General features: G+C 32.8%; 2 protein-coding genes across 2 annotated transcripts; both read right to left on the bottom strand.

Moving 5' to 3' along the window:
- Positions 1-6: 6 nt before the first annotated feature.
- On the bottom strand, positions 7-2,164 carry LOC133193269 (uncharacterized). Its single transcript, XM_061329226.1, has 7 exons — positions 1,942-2,164; positions 1,541-1,798; positions 1,305-1,431; positions 996-1,192; positions 796-903; positions 519-638; positions 7-306 (listed from the first exon to the last, which is right to left on the bottom strand). The coding sequence occupies exons 1-7, from the start codon at positions 2,134-2,136 to the stop codon at positions 7-9; spliced, it is 1,305 nt and encodes a 434-aa protein (XP_061185210.1). The 5' UTR covers positions 2,137-2,164.
- LOC133193060 (uncharacterized) lies at positions 2,136-5,487 on the bottom strand. The gene is made up of 3 exons (XM_061329047.1): positions 5,188-5,487; positions 4,827-4,919; positions 2,136-4,710 (listed from the first exon to the last, which is right to left on the bottom strand). Exon 3 carries the CDS (start codon positions 4,659-4,661, stop codon positions 2,202-2,204), a length of 2,460 nt encoding a protein of 819 aa, XP_061185031.1. The 5' UTR covers positions 4,662-4,710; positions 4,827-4,919; positions 5,188-5,487; the 3' UTR covers positions 2,136-2,201.
- Positions 5,488-14,768: the final 9,281 nt, after the last annotated feature.

Genomic DNA, 14,768 nt, shown 5'->3' with positions numbered 1-14,768 from the left:
GGTGTTTCAGTCATCAAATTCCTTTGTAAATTTGAGATAATTGAAACTTTTCGCAAATTTGTTCTCTTTGTCTCCTAAAATATAAAATTGTACAAAACCAAGAATTTGAAAATATTTGGGGTACGATAAGTCCCAAGCATAATAGCAGAACAATAGCTCTGTTAGAGCTTTCTTAAGATCAGGAGAGCATAAAATCTCTAATCCCCCTCCAATTATGAAACAGTTCATGATGTTGTTCCTCTCATCTTGAATAACCATCAACCTTGGTGGATCATCTCTCTTTGTTTTCAGTGACATGTCGTTTTTCTATTGAAAAAATAAAATACAATTCAATAAATTTTAAAATCTTCAAAATGTTTCAATCTTAAATTACATGAACTTGGGTAACAGTCTTATTTAAATACAAAAGAATTGTTAGATAATCAAGGGGTAAGCTGAATAAGATCTTTAATATGGTCTTTCACACACACACACACACCCTCACAAACATATATATGCATACATATAAATATATTTACCTTACACACAGTAATTAAAGGCTGTTTGGTCCCCTTCTTTTGTTGGCACTTAATCTTTTCTTCAAGGTTTTGAAGAAGGTCTAATATGTCAACCTCTCTATCGTTTTCCCTGTCGTCTGCCTTCAGTAAAGAAAATGATTCAATTTCTAAATCTGATATATGATGTTGAAACATTTCAAAAAATATATATGTATTACATGTTTATAGTGAACATCAAAGAATTTCTGAATGAAGCAGAAAGAAAATACATTTCATCATAATACATGACAATGTCTACCTCATCACTAGATCGCCCCAATAAATCATCCAGTTTCTGCAAAACATCAAGCCAACGATCTGCATAGTTCTGAAGGTCTGGTTTCATCATTTTGAACTCTTTTTCAATCTAAAAAAATCAGCATTCATTTTACTTGAAAAAGTTACAATTGATAAAGTAGTTTTCATATATGACATTTAATTTTAATAACAAATACTTACAAACTCCACAATACCCAAGAAAGGATACTTTTTGATCAGGTCCCCACAATTCCCGTTGTGTTTCCTTTCTATAAAGGTTCTCCTTGCATGAAATGTTGCTCGTTGAGCTTTTGCCACCAATGCCCGATCAATCAATTTCACTGGTTTCTTAAATTCTTGCAACAGTTTCTTTTCAGCCTCATCCACATTCATATCCTCTATAAAATACATGTTAACCATACCATTTAATATTGATGACAATGTGAAAAAAAGAGTTCAACAGTATAAATTTAATATTTTTTGTTTAGACATAAGTATTAAAATTCATACCATCCAACACTGTAGCTGGAACTCTCTTCATCTTTTTAGCATCAGTCACAGGAGGGGCCTTGCTCCTTGCATTCCACCTCCACCTAATATTTCTAACCTTTTGTGATAATTTCTGATTGAAAAAGGTCTACAAAGAAAATTAACAATTCTTTTTTATATCAAATGTAATCATACAGGAATTTAAAAACAAGGTGATTCTAGGCACATGTGTAAGTGTAATTTCATGAACTACAAACCCAGGGTTCTTTTAGTGACTTATGTCCGATGCATGGGTATTTAGTAGTCATCAGCCGTCCGAAGTCTGCATATAGTCCTCTAGACTCAAAATTGCCGACAGAAAGTACATGATAGGCTGTTTCCTCAATGAATTTGTCCCATTCTTTCATGATTTCTCCAGAATCAAGCAGAGAGACTATCACTGGTGAATAAGCTGGGACATACATCTCCACTGGTTGTGGTTCCTGACAATCACTCTTTGCCTTAAGATTTGAATGCTGGAAAATGTATAAAATGCATTAAAATATACGATGTTAATTTTAAAAACAAAAACAAAATAATACGACAATTTTTACTATGTTTACAGTACATGTTGTAATGATACAGGTACAAATAAAATTTCAGAAAAAAAAAAACTCACCGAAGTTTTGGAGGTTCCTGGTTCATCTAAGGGTATTTCATGATTAACGATTTGCCTTGGTGTTTCTTCATCAGTGGACAATTTTTGGTCTTCCTTAGTTTTACATGTACTTTGTATTTCTTTGACAAGAACTGTTATTTTTCTCGCTGGCCCAACTTTGGTTGGCAGCATTGCAAAGACATCTTTTTCCTCCATATGCAAGAGACTAAATCCATCAACTTCATTATCTGGAATTTAACAATGTACCTGGTTGAACATATTCAATCCCAGCAAAAGTCAACATTTGCAAGCATGATGAATATAGTTCCGTTTATGCTATGCATAATCTGTGGCCACTTGTACTTTAGGTCTTGAGTACATATGCAGACTGTTTCATTCTCACTAACTACTTTGCATGCAAAAGCATTTACACTTCTGTCATAAAACAAAATTTCAAGTCTAGAACACTCCAAGTATTTTTTGTTGTTAAAAATAAACATATGTTTAATAATTAAAAATGCTATGTCTCCTTCTGCATAATCTTCAATAAGCACACTTCCAGGTCGATATGTAATTCCTTTTATTTCAATTTGGTTTGATTGTAACACTTGCTGAGCTTCGAATTCTGGATTATGAATAAGAAGAGTGTTTCTGACTGTGTCTGAAAGCTGCTGTACATGCCATTCGACTCCATATGAAACTGAATCCCCAGTGTACAAGTACACCTCTGTCTTTCCATTTGATCCACACTGTTGCAAACACATCCATCGCTGATGATGAAGGGCAACTGATAATGGTAATTCTTTGAAGTTTTTCCACTTTTTATTCTTGAATAAACCATGCTTTGCTTCCATTCTCATACACCAGTGGTTTCTGGCTGGACCAAATTTCAATATCTGATCTGGAAAATGTATCAAATAATGAAGTTTTGGTGTAAACAGGACTTCAGGGTAGAGTTTTCTGAAGCTATAGTTGTGAGAATATATCAGTTGCCTAAGAGACATGATAGTGTTACTTGATGCAACTGGAGATATCACTAATAAAGTTATCTTCAAAAGTCGAATAAAATTTTTCCAATTTTCATCATCTTCTTCAATTTCATTTCCTATCATAAATGGAAGAAGAGTCATAAAGTTTTTGGTTTCCACAGCAGACATAGGAAAATTTTTTTTTATATCAAGTGCTTTCTTTTCAAGTACTTGCGGTTTATCAGCTCCCTCTTCCACAGTATAAGAAAAGTTTTTTATCTTCCTATTTAAATCTCCTAAGGTAAAATATTTCTTCTTCTCTATAAATGAAGTAAGTAAAAGTTGCAATTCAAGTTTTACAATGCCTTCTAGAAGCACATGCATTGGGTCTTGTAAAATGCACTTTGTAACCTCAAATTCTGGAATATCTAGCAACTCACTTCGTCTGCTTACTCCATACTTCTTTGACCAGTACTGCAGAGTTTTTCCTTTTAATTCTTCAAGTATTCCACAACGGTCTCTATGTTCTTCTTCATTTCGTAATTTTGAGACCCTGTCTGAAAAACTGTAGTCTATATTTTCAAGTGATACTTCACACACTCTGCAAGGCTTTTCTGCATTTCCTACACCTTCTTTAAATCCTCCCAAGTACTGGGCAGCAGGTGTATCTCCAATAACACAGTATAATGTTCCATATACAGTTTGAATTTCACCATTAATAGTAAGGACTTTTCCTCTGTGGAGTTCCTGCATTGAATGAATAAAGTCTTCAAACAAGGCCTTCATTCCATATTTTTTCAGGTGAGTGGCTTTAGCTATTGCTAACAACTGAGTAGCTGCTGATTTATAGCGAAATTCAGGTGTGATATTTAATAAGGTCCAATAAAATATTGAAAGTTTATGTTTTTTCTTATGAGAGCCTATGGGGTTCACTATCTCAAAATCATCATAATATATGCAAAAGAGCAAAGCATTTCTGTGATCTTGGAAATATTGTTTTTGATAATATGATCCATCATAAAAGTCATTTATTTCAAAAGTGTTTTCTGTTTCTTTATTTAGTTCGTCTTTGATCTCTGGCATTTTTAGTAATTCAGCAAGTTGTTGAAACAATGGAATATAATAGCCATAATGCTCTTTTTCTACAAAACGGTATTTTTGTTTCAACCTTTTTTGGATAAATTCACTACCAAGTTTGACTGGTACAGGCTTAATATATCCTAATTTATCTCGAAAATACCTTTCTCTTAAGTGTTGGGTCTCCAAACCACAAAAGGATGCATCTCTGAATATTTGATTAAAATCCAATTGAAGGAAAATATTTTCAGGAATATTCTTTGACAACTCTAATTTTATCATATTGCTTTGCTCATTCAACATAAGTTTTGTCGAAGTTATTATATCTTCAATAGCTCTTTGAGATAAATTATGATCTGCAATCATTTTCAAAAGAAATTGAGCTTCTGATCTTTTTCTGTCTTGTTCAGGGGTTAATTCTTCATTACTTATATCTTCACATGTAAAAGACATCTCTTCAGTTGTTGCTTCTTCATCACTTTCAATTTCACTGAGTACATCAGAAGAATGTTTTCTGTATAAGTGTTGAGAGAAACTTCTAATTTTGTTAAATGAAGAACCACATCCTGGTTTACTACAGTGAACTTTAAATTTTGGCTCATTCTTATGACGTCGGACTAGGTGTTGCAGAATTTCTTCTTTTGTTTTTCCAAAATATGGACACATGCTGCAGTTGTACATGTATGTGGCACTCATTTTCCCCTGTTATGTGTATCCAGTCTGCATGCACATGCAAAATGCTAACCTACAAAGATTTTAGTAACTTTGTTAAATTAGAACTACTTCTAATTGACAGGAAATTTCATATGCAGATAAATTAACGATTACATGCAATTTAAAAAAAAATGATTGTTTACATACCTTTCAATATCTGACTTGTTTCTCTGCTTACACCTGCTTGAATTAGCCATTGATAAACTTCATCAATTGAGGATTTGTCTGTCAAAGCCATGCCTAAAAAAGACAGTGTCTTTGGGAAATATTCATATTATATATATATATATATGAATTTAGTGATAAAGTACAACATGAAAAAAAATGACTCAAAGATGAGATTAATGATAGAATAAATAATTAAATATTCATAATACAGAATTTTAAAAATGTGAAAGAATACCTTACTGAAATTAAAATATAAATCAAAGGGGCACCAGTTTGATTTGCTTTTAGAATAATTAAACTGAAAATTCATTATTATAATAAACATGAATGGTAAACATACTTGTACAAATATTATTTTCTTTTAATGAGGTCACAAAATTTACTGTGTCATGAAGCAAAGAAGACACATCCTCTTGATCCAAATTTCTGAGTTCTTTAAATGTCTGGACTAAATTTACTGCAAGATTATCTCTCTCCTCATCTGAATAGTCAACTATATTTGTATTTTCTTGATCTAATTGTGGAATGACATTATTTCTCTGTGCTCTTGGAAGAGGCTTAGTAACTTTGTGATTTTTAATAAAATCATGAATTTCTGAATGAAAATCCTGAACTTTTTGCACAAGTCCTTGGGTCTTCCCATCAAACTGTTAAAAAAATAATGAGGAAAAAATATTTTAATAGCTCCACGACCAGTTAGTAAAATCAGTATATTTCACTACATAGCTAGAATTACCTACCATAGCTTTATTTAGCTACTTCAATGCATTTTTTTTTTTTTTTTTACAATTTTGCTTTTTATTTAAAAAAGACAAAAAATTCAGGTACTGTATACAATTACTAGTATTTAAACTCAGAATGAAAAAAAAAAAACAATCCAAAGTAGAGATATATAGTTTAAACATTGCTGCATCTCAACACTTTTTAGCAAAATAGTTATTTCTATTGCTTGAGCAATTGTCCACCACACTGAGTCATGGATATAAGTATGATTGCATCACAATGTGCTGAACAATTGCCAATCAATTATCATGTTAAGCAGAACTGGTCTTCTTTTTTATTTCATATGTCATTTCATTCAAGAAATAACTGTTTGGTCACAAATTAACCATTGTATTTAGTCAAAAAACTTTTAAAACTTTGATTGCAATTGCACAGAAAAAGACACATCTTCAAGAGTGATTTTTCATGATTTGTTTACAGATGAGTTCAACGTTAAAAATATTATCAATGATCAACATGATCAATGTGTAATTTTCTGTACATCCTGAGAAATATGCCAATTCAACAAATAATTTTGAATTAGTAGCTAAATGAAGCTACTTCAGGGAGGTAAATATAGCAATATACGTATTTAAACCATGTAGCTAAATCAGTAAATATAGTGATTGTACCAGACCTGTTTAAGTATGTTTGTAAACCTCGGAATCATCATACAAGCGATAGCTGTCCTATTTGATCGTGCAAGCCTCCTTCAAGGGGGGTTATACAGTTATCAATATTATATTTCTATTATTAACAAAGTGATTGAGGCGAAATCTTTGCCAAAATCGTCCCCCAATTCCAATCTCATGAATCTGCGAAGACATGATGTTGACATAATTTAAATTCTAACAATACCGAACCCGACTGATATTGGAACTCGAGCACGATTACAATTAAAATACCGAATCAATTTAAAAGTGAATACTCCGTCAATAATACAGTTTATGAATAGGCGATCCAAATGCATTCAAATTTTAAAAATAAAAATCTGACATAGCCACATATTTGGGGACTGGAACGCACTCATAAAACAGATACACAGATCGAAAACATGCTTAAACATCAAACAAATCAGCCTTAAAATTCAAATTTAAACATTTCTTGAGTTTTAACAGGCAATAAAGCAACAACAAAAACGATAAAAAAATATCTGTGATATACATGACTTAGTTTCCTTTACCTCCATTCACCACAGTCTTTGTATTACCACTGGCTGTTTGGTTCTTTGTGTTCATCTGGCGGGAATGAAAGAGCGCGCTATGGAAAAACACTATAACGGAAGTGACGAATATCTAAACGTGTTTAGTTTGTAAACGCGTTTAGAAAGTAATGCTTAGGTTACATTATGATGGAAGTGACGAAAATCTAAACACGTTTGGTTTTTAAACATGTTTTAAAAATGGTGTTTAAGGTTTCAACGCATAACTAAACACGTTAAGCCTGCAACATGTTCACCATACGTTTAAACTCTAAGCGCATTTTTTACAGTGCATGTGGAGAGTTATTACATATAACACAGGTTGTCGGTGGACTCGAACACACGACCATCCGATCACGGAGCAAGCGCTCTACCGACTGAGGTACCGTGACGGTGACAGTATCGAACTTGTTAAGAACGAAAAAGTAGCCGTTATAAGAACAGTGGGTTTTTGTGATATTTTCAAACAAAGCACAAGTACCTATTTTTTAATGGTAAGTCGCGGTCGTGATTCGAACACACGACCTCAGATCACGGAGCGAGCGCTCTACCGACTGAGCTACCGTGACATTGAAAATATCGAACTTGTCAAGAACGAAAAAAGTGGACGTTATAAGAACAGTGGATTTCTGTGATATTTTCAAACAAAGCACAAGTACTTGTTGGTCAAACAAGAAATATATATTTAGAAAAAGGCCAAGGAAAAGTGGTGAATTACAGGTAAAGCACCAATATGCACAAAGTATTTGGATCCTCGCCCAATTTCATACAAGCAGTTATGACGTGTGGCGTGCACAAACGTTCTCATAAAATCATTATTACAGTGTGATATATTTTTTTTTGTATAAAAAAGAATCTTCTGTACACATTTTAAAGAATAAGAAATTAAGTCTACATTTATCCAAATTAGCATTTACAATGTGAGAATTTTGTATAAGAAGATCGTTATGTAGACAGTAATAGAAAATAAAAAATAAAATCCCCTACCTGCGACAATTTTGAAGCAAATAGGACTAAAATCTAACTTTAAATTTATGTGGCCTTAAGGCCCAAGCTGAAATTTATCCATTTATCTTCCAGTCGCAGATCCGAGGTGTCCGCCCGAGTCAAAAAAATTCCAACCAAAAAAAAAAAAAAAAAACAAAAAAACAAACAAACAAACAAACAAACAAAAAAGGAATAAAAAAGAGAAAAGAAACAAATATAAATAAATTTTAAAAAAAACAATAATAATAATTTAAAATATATTTAAAAAAAATAAAAACCTAAAGTTCTTCATTTCCTAAACATATCCAACCCAAGAAATATCTTGAGAAGGAAAAAAACCCTGAACTCCTTTTTTTTTAAATCGTGAAAACCCTGTTTCTAAACAGGTGTCCATGTTTTCGGGGGATGGGGTGCAAAGTCATTTTTTTAAATTTGCTTCACTATATACATTTAATAACTCTGCAAATCTCCTCTTGATGAACGCATGCTCCTCTTTTTACCCAAAACGGAGGACACAATTTCTTTGAATAAGCTTGTTTAACTATGCGAGCATTCAGGTTTATGATCGTGGTTGGGAAATTATTTAATAAAAGAATTATTTTCTCGATCTGTTTGGTATTCTGCGTAAAATTCTTCAAAAAAAAAATTTTTTTTAACTTGTCTTATTCTTCCCTGTATATTGGTTTTGATTAAAACCTTATTTTAGCAGTCTTTGAAAGGAAAAACATACAGTGTAGTGTTGGGCGTGCCACAAAGTGTATCTCTCTCTCTCTCTGTCTCTCTCTCTCTCTATATATAGATATATGACTATTGTATCTAAATTAAAGGATATGATACCTATCGCAAAATTCAAAATGATAAACACATCTTTGGTTGATATAAAAGATTTCCTAATTGGTTAATGTCCTTCCTTCTAAAAGGGTCTAAATTAGAAGTAAAATGCATTAAAAAACATACGCAAATCAGCCTACTGTACGTATAGATGTATTCTTAAATGTACATTCATAAAACTTCACAGATTGCCATCCATTATAATTAATTGTCATAATGTATAGAAATCGGACTAAATGCATTCGGTTAACTTTATTCTTAAACTTAATGACAGACATTACATAGGTGAAAATAGTTAAAACGTGTGAGGGAGGGGATAAAAATTACTGGATGGTAAATGACAAGTCAAAATTTCTGAAAAGAGGCATTGTGAAAGTGCGAAAGGACGGGGAGAGGGTGACTAGAAATTAAAAAAAAAACAATCTGATTTAGAGAATTTGTGTCCCCCGCTTAAGAAAAAAAAAAAGAATAGCATTCGCAGATCTAGGGATTTGCAGAGTTATCATATTGTATATACTGAAGCAAATAAAAAATGCTATTATAGATACATATAGATTTGATTGTTCATTCTTTAAAATGTGTACAGAAGATTCTTTATATAAAATATTTATCGCACTGTAATAATGATTTTATTAGAAGGTTTGTACACGCCAGACGTCATAACGTCATTTAGTACATCGAAAAAAAAATTTTTAAAAAACATACGGGACCTTCCGGGATTTGAACTCGAGACATCTGGCATCAAAAGCGAGAATAATACTCCTAGACCAACGAGGAATTAGACATTGATGCAATTCAAATGCAAAAAGCAGTTCACATATTTATAAAATAGAGCCATTATGAAACAATACTGGAAATTTTTTTCCATCTTCCAATTTTCATGAAGGTCACAGGAGCCTTCTTAACATGGACAGTTGTAAAATCCGGGGGAGACGTCATTAGGTATGTCACGTCACGTTGTTGGAGCATCTCACCCTTACGTTCAAATCCACTTAGACATTCTAAAGAAAGCTGCATTCATTTCTCCATTTCTGTTCTCGAGAAAAGCCTGAGTACCTATCTCGCACCCACTTTCTTTTTATTACGATCAATTTTCAAAATACGCTCCATCGTTCCACGTGATGTTCCTATTTCATTAGCAATGTCAACCACAGTACGTCGGCGGTCCACGTCCATTAGCGCTCTCAATTTGTATACGAAGAAAAAACGACCTTCAAATAGGTGGCCACACCTTTCATCCTCCTCCACGGAAGTTTTATTTTCCTTAAATTTCTCACGCCACTGGAAAGCCAATGGCTTACGGCACTTTTGTCCTGCCTGCATCAGTAGTATATGCTTTTAAGTCGGAGTGTTCCCGAGATTTTCACAAACCTTATTACTTGACCGAATTTCGACGTTGTCTAACGATGTCATGATAAACAACAATTCATCAATAGAAAAACTAAATAATCCAGTAAAATCGATAAAACTTTCACAAAAAGGTTTATAAGTGGTCAAGCAATCTTAATAATGACATCATTTTCGTTTCATATGCTAATTAACGTGTTTTTACCTCACAGTGAATGTTAAGTATTGAAATAATAATGGACAAATAAATGTCTCCCCCGCATTTTCAAAAATCCGTTTCTATGGAAAATGTCTCAAGAAGAGAAATCATACAATTTCAGTGTTTCTTTCGGAAGTGATTCCAAGATGTGATGCGGATGTTACTGAAGTAAATGAGTGCATAAAATATATTTGTGAGGAATATGGTGCTACGCTTATCGAGACCAGCAAATCATTCAAGCACTGGAATTCCCCTTCCTTTTGGAGAGATGGCATTCACTTGGCTGATCGCGGTACTACTTTGCTTCTTAAGCTGTACAACACACATGTAAAAATTCTTAAACAACAATGACCCTCATCTGTGCAGACATGCTATTATTGTGGAGAGCAAGGCCATTCCTCGCGTAACTGCCGACATGGAAACAAAGTTGTTGGTACTGTGGTGATCAAGGTCACAAGCAGAAATTCTGTACCAAATAGGATCGCGGCAATGAAAGTTGCGCCGATAATACGAAAAACTGTCCCATTATCAATGTCAATAATTATTTTGATCCTTTGAATAATCTCTGTTTTGATTGTAATGAACCAATCTGCACCTCTCCTTTATCTAATAATTGCTCAAATGATTTAAATTTTACATCTGAACATGTAGATGCAGGTATAAATAAGAAAAACACATTTTCAAATTTTAAACAAAACCTTACAATTTCTCCTCCAGCGCCAAAAACTCAAAATGAAGGAAAACAAAATATATGCAAATCAAATCTTGTTTTAATGAAAAAGGGTCTACATTTTGTCAATTTGAATGTGTGTCACATTTTACCAAAATTAGATGAATTGGTTTTGTATTTACAAGACCAGCATTACATTGACATATTTTCTTTATGTGAAACCTTTCTAGATGAAAATGTTAATGATTGTGTTATAAATATAAAAGGGTATTCTTTTGAAAGAAAAGACAGAGTAGGAAGGGTTGGTGGTGGACTTGTTACATATATCTCAAATGATCTGAAGTATAAACGCCGTAAGGATTTAGAAATTAGCAATATTGAGACAATGTGGCTTGAAATTAATCTTAAAAATTCTAAGCCTATACTTTATTGTTCAGTTTACCGTCCACAATCTGTCCCCTCCTGCTGGGTTGATGATTTTGTAAGAGAGTTACAGTGTGCTACCTGCTGTGATGACCAAGAAGTGATTATTGCATGTCATTTCAATATCGATATGCTCAATAAACCCCCGCGGAGTTGGTCATCTGCAATTGTAGATTTTGGATAAACACAATTAATTAACACCCCAACAAGAATTACCAATAGCTCTAAAACTCTCATTGACCATTTCTACACTACGCACCCTGCTAACATATGTGAAATAGCAGTACCTCCTGTAGCAATGTCTGATCATTATCCAACATGTGCCACACGAACCTCTAACAGCATGAAACGTAAAGGTAAACATATTGGAATACAATATCGTGACTCTAAAAATTTTGATGAAACAGAATTTTTGCTTGATTTAAACAATGCAAATTTTGATTAATTAATTCTACTGCATGATCCTAATGACATCTTAAACTGTTTCTATGATATTTTCAATGCTATAATTAATAAGCATGCAAAAGTTAAAACAAAGCGTGTTAAATCAGAATTCCGCACTAAATGGTTAACTCCAGAAATAAATGATGCTAGGAATTTACGAGATCAATTCTATAAACAGGGGGACATGGAAAATTTTAGATTTTGGAGGAACAAAGTCACATTTTTAATAAATGATACAAAATCTACATACTGTAAGAAAGTAATTGAGAATAGTTCTACGTCAAAAGAAATGTGGGGTCACTTAAATCAGCTGGCCTCAAATTCAGACAAAAACTCATCCCCTTCCAATATAACATATAACGGGTTAGATCTTGATAATTTACAGGATATTGCAAATGCTTTTAATGAACATTTTGCACAAATTCCAAGAAAATTATTATACAATCTTTCATTTACTACTTTTGAATCAGAAAAATTGAAAAGATATACTGAGGCAAAACTTGGAGATCATGACTTTTTTGAAATTCCTTTGATTAATGAAGAAAAAAGTATTTAATATGTTAAAGAGGCTAGATGTAAACAAATCTGCTGGCATTGACCTTCTAGGACCTAGATTGCTTAAACTTTCAGCTAGTATAATATCCAAACCTCTAACACATCTAATAAATTCTAGCATAATCAAGGGGTCTTTTCCTACACAGCTGAAAGTCGCTAAAGTAACTCCTCTATTTAAAAAGGGTGATAAATCAGACCCAGGAAACTACCGCCCAATTTCAATTTTACCAACTATATCAAAAGTTTTAGAAAAGCATGTAGCAGAAAATATAAGCATCTTTACTTCTCACTTCAATTTATTAATGAAAGCACAGTCAGGATTTCGTGAATTTCACTCATGCCAGACAGCTCTCACAAAACTAACTGATAATTGGCTGCATGCAATAGATCAAGGAAATTTCGTTGGCATTACTTACTTGGATTTTAGCAAAGCATTCGATCTTGTTAATCATGATATACTAATTAGAAAACTTAAATGCTATCACTTTGATTCAATATCAATTAAATGGTTTCAATCATATTTATATCATCGAACTCAAAGTGTAAAAATAGGTGCATACACATCTGAATCACTGCCAGTCACAGCAGGTGTGCCACAGGGGTCTATATTAGGCCCTTTATTATTTCTATTATACATTAATGATTTACCATTGTCTGTTGAACATTGTAATATTGATATGTTTGCTGATGACACTACAATGCATTTTCATGGTAACAATATTTCACGTATTGAAACAACTCTTAATCATGACCTCTATCAAATACAAAACTGGTGTCAGAAAAATCAGATGCTTTTGAATACTGATAAAACAAAGTGTATGTTAATGGGCACACAACAAAAGAAATCAAAATTAGAAAACACTAGTCTTCATTTACAACTTTCCGGTCATCCCCTTGAAAACGTGGAAATGCAGAAATTATTAGGTGTTCCATTGATCATACTCTTCAATATACTTGTCATGTAGATGCAGTTTGCAAAACTCTTACATATAAATTATTTACTTTACGAAAAATTAAAAAGTTTCTTCCACTGCATACTAGAAAACAATTTTATATTGCTATTATTTTACCATCAATTTTATATTGTCTGTCTATTTGGGGTAACTCTTCTCAAACGCACATCGACAGAATCTACATGTACAGACTTCAAAAACGTGCAGCAAGGATTATCTTAAATGAAAAATATGATGCTTCTTCAATGCCTTTATTTAACATTTCAGGCTGGTTAACGGTTCATGAACTTCTATATTTACAGAAAAGCATTCTAATGTTCAAAACATTTCATGGTATGTCTCCCGATTATATGCAAAATTTTTTTGAATTTCAAAGTTCTGGGGCCCGTTTTACAAAAGAACTTAAGACTAAGACCAAAATTTAATTCTGCGTATAACTTTTTAATTTAAATTATATTGAAAATGGTTTTAATCTTTTTTAAATGAAATGTAGTAAGATATTTATACGCTAGCAATTTTAAACAGAATCATTGATTCTGCAAAATTTTACAATCAAGTTAAGTTTTTGGTCTTAGTCGTAAGTTCTTTTGTAAAATGGGCCCCTGGATCATACACGTTACGCTCAGAAACAAATTCCGAACTTCGTTTACCAAAATATAAAACAAATTTATTTAAAAAATCTTTACAATATTCAGGGGTTATTATCTGGAATGAGTTACCTATTAGTATCAGGAAATCCCAGTCCCTTGCAATATTTAAAAATAGTGTTGAAAATTTTTTACTTACGAAACGTACTAGTTCTACTACGTAAAAATATGTGACTTTTTTTCCTCGTCTTTTCACATTTTGAACTAAGCTTTGATGTTTTTATTTATTCTGTTGTAAAATAGTGTATATATTTTATTATCTCATAATTGTGATTTGTGTTTATTGTATATATACATTGTATATGTGTTATAAAGAAGGCCCTGAGGAAGACTAGTGCTTGCACTAATCAGGTTACCTTCTATAAATAAAGTATTATTATTATTATTATTATTACTATCATGAATATTTAAAATATTTTTTATTTAAAAAAATCAAGAAGTCTGCATGTATAGATCTGCATCTGTAATTTTCAATCACTTCCACCAAAAAATATATAAAATATTAAGAAATTCCGCGAACTTTTGGATCAATCTTCGTATGTATATACTCGCGTTCGATATTGTCAAAATTTTACACATCACATGTCTAATTTAGCTTTACTAAACAGTTCTAATAGATGTACAGTCCCTGAAACGTTCTACTTTCCCACTTGAACGGTGACCGAACGCTGAACGAACGGTGAACGAACGCTGAACGAACGCAGAGCGAACGGTGAGTGAACGATGTGTGAACGTTGAACGCAACTTGGTGAGCGATGTGTGAACGGTGAGCGAACGCAGAACGCGAACGGAGCGCAAACGCAAAGTGAACGGTGAACGAACGGTGAACGCAAGATGAACGATTTGTTCGGAATGCCTCTTATCTTTTCCTTACATTGAAACTATGTATGTATGCCTGGTGC

This window comes from Saccostrea echinata, unplaced genomic scaffold (assembly GCF_033153115.1).
Source record: "Saccostrea echinata isolate AGI-Se365-2 ecotype Australia unplaced genomic scaffold, CSIRO_AGI_Sech_v1 ptg000027l, whole genome shotgun sequence".
NCBI lineage: Eukaryota > Metazoa > Mollusca > Bivalvia > Ostreida > Ostreidae > Saccostrea > Saccostrea echinata.
This window is presented reverse-complemented; position numbering and strand designations above follow the sequence as displayed.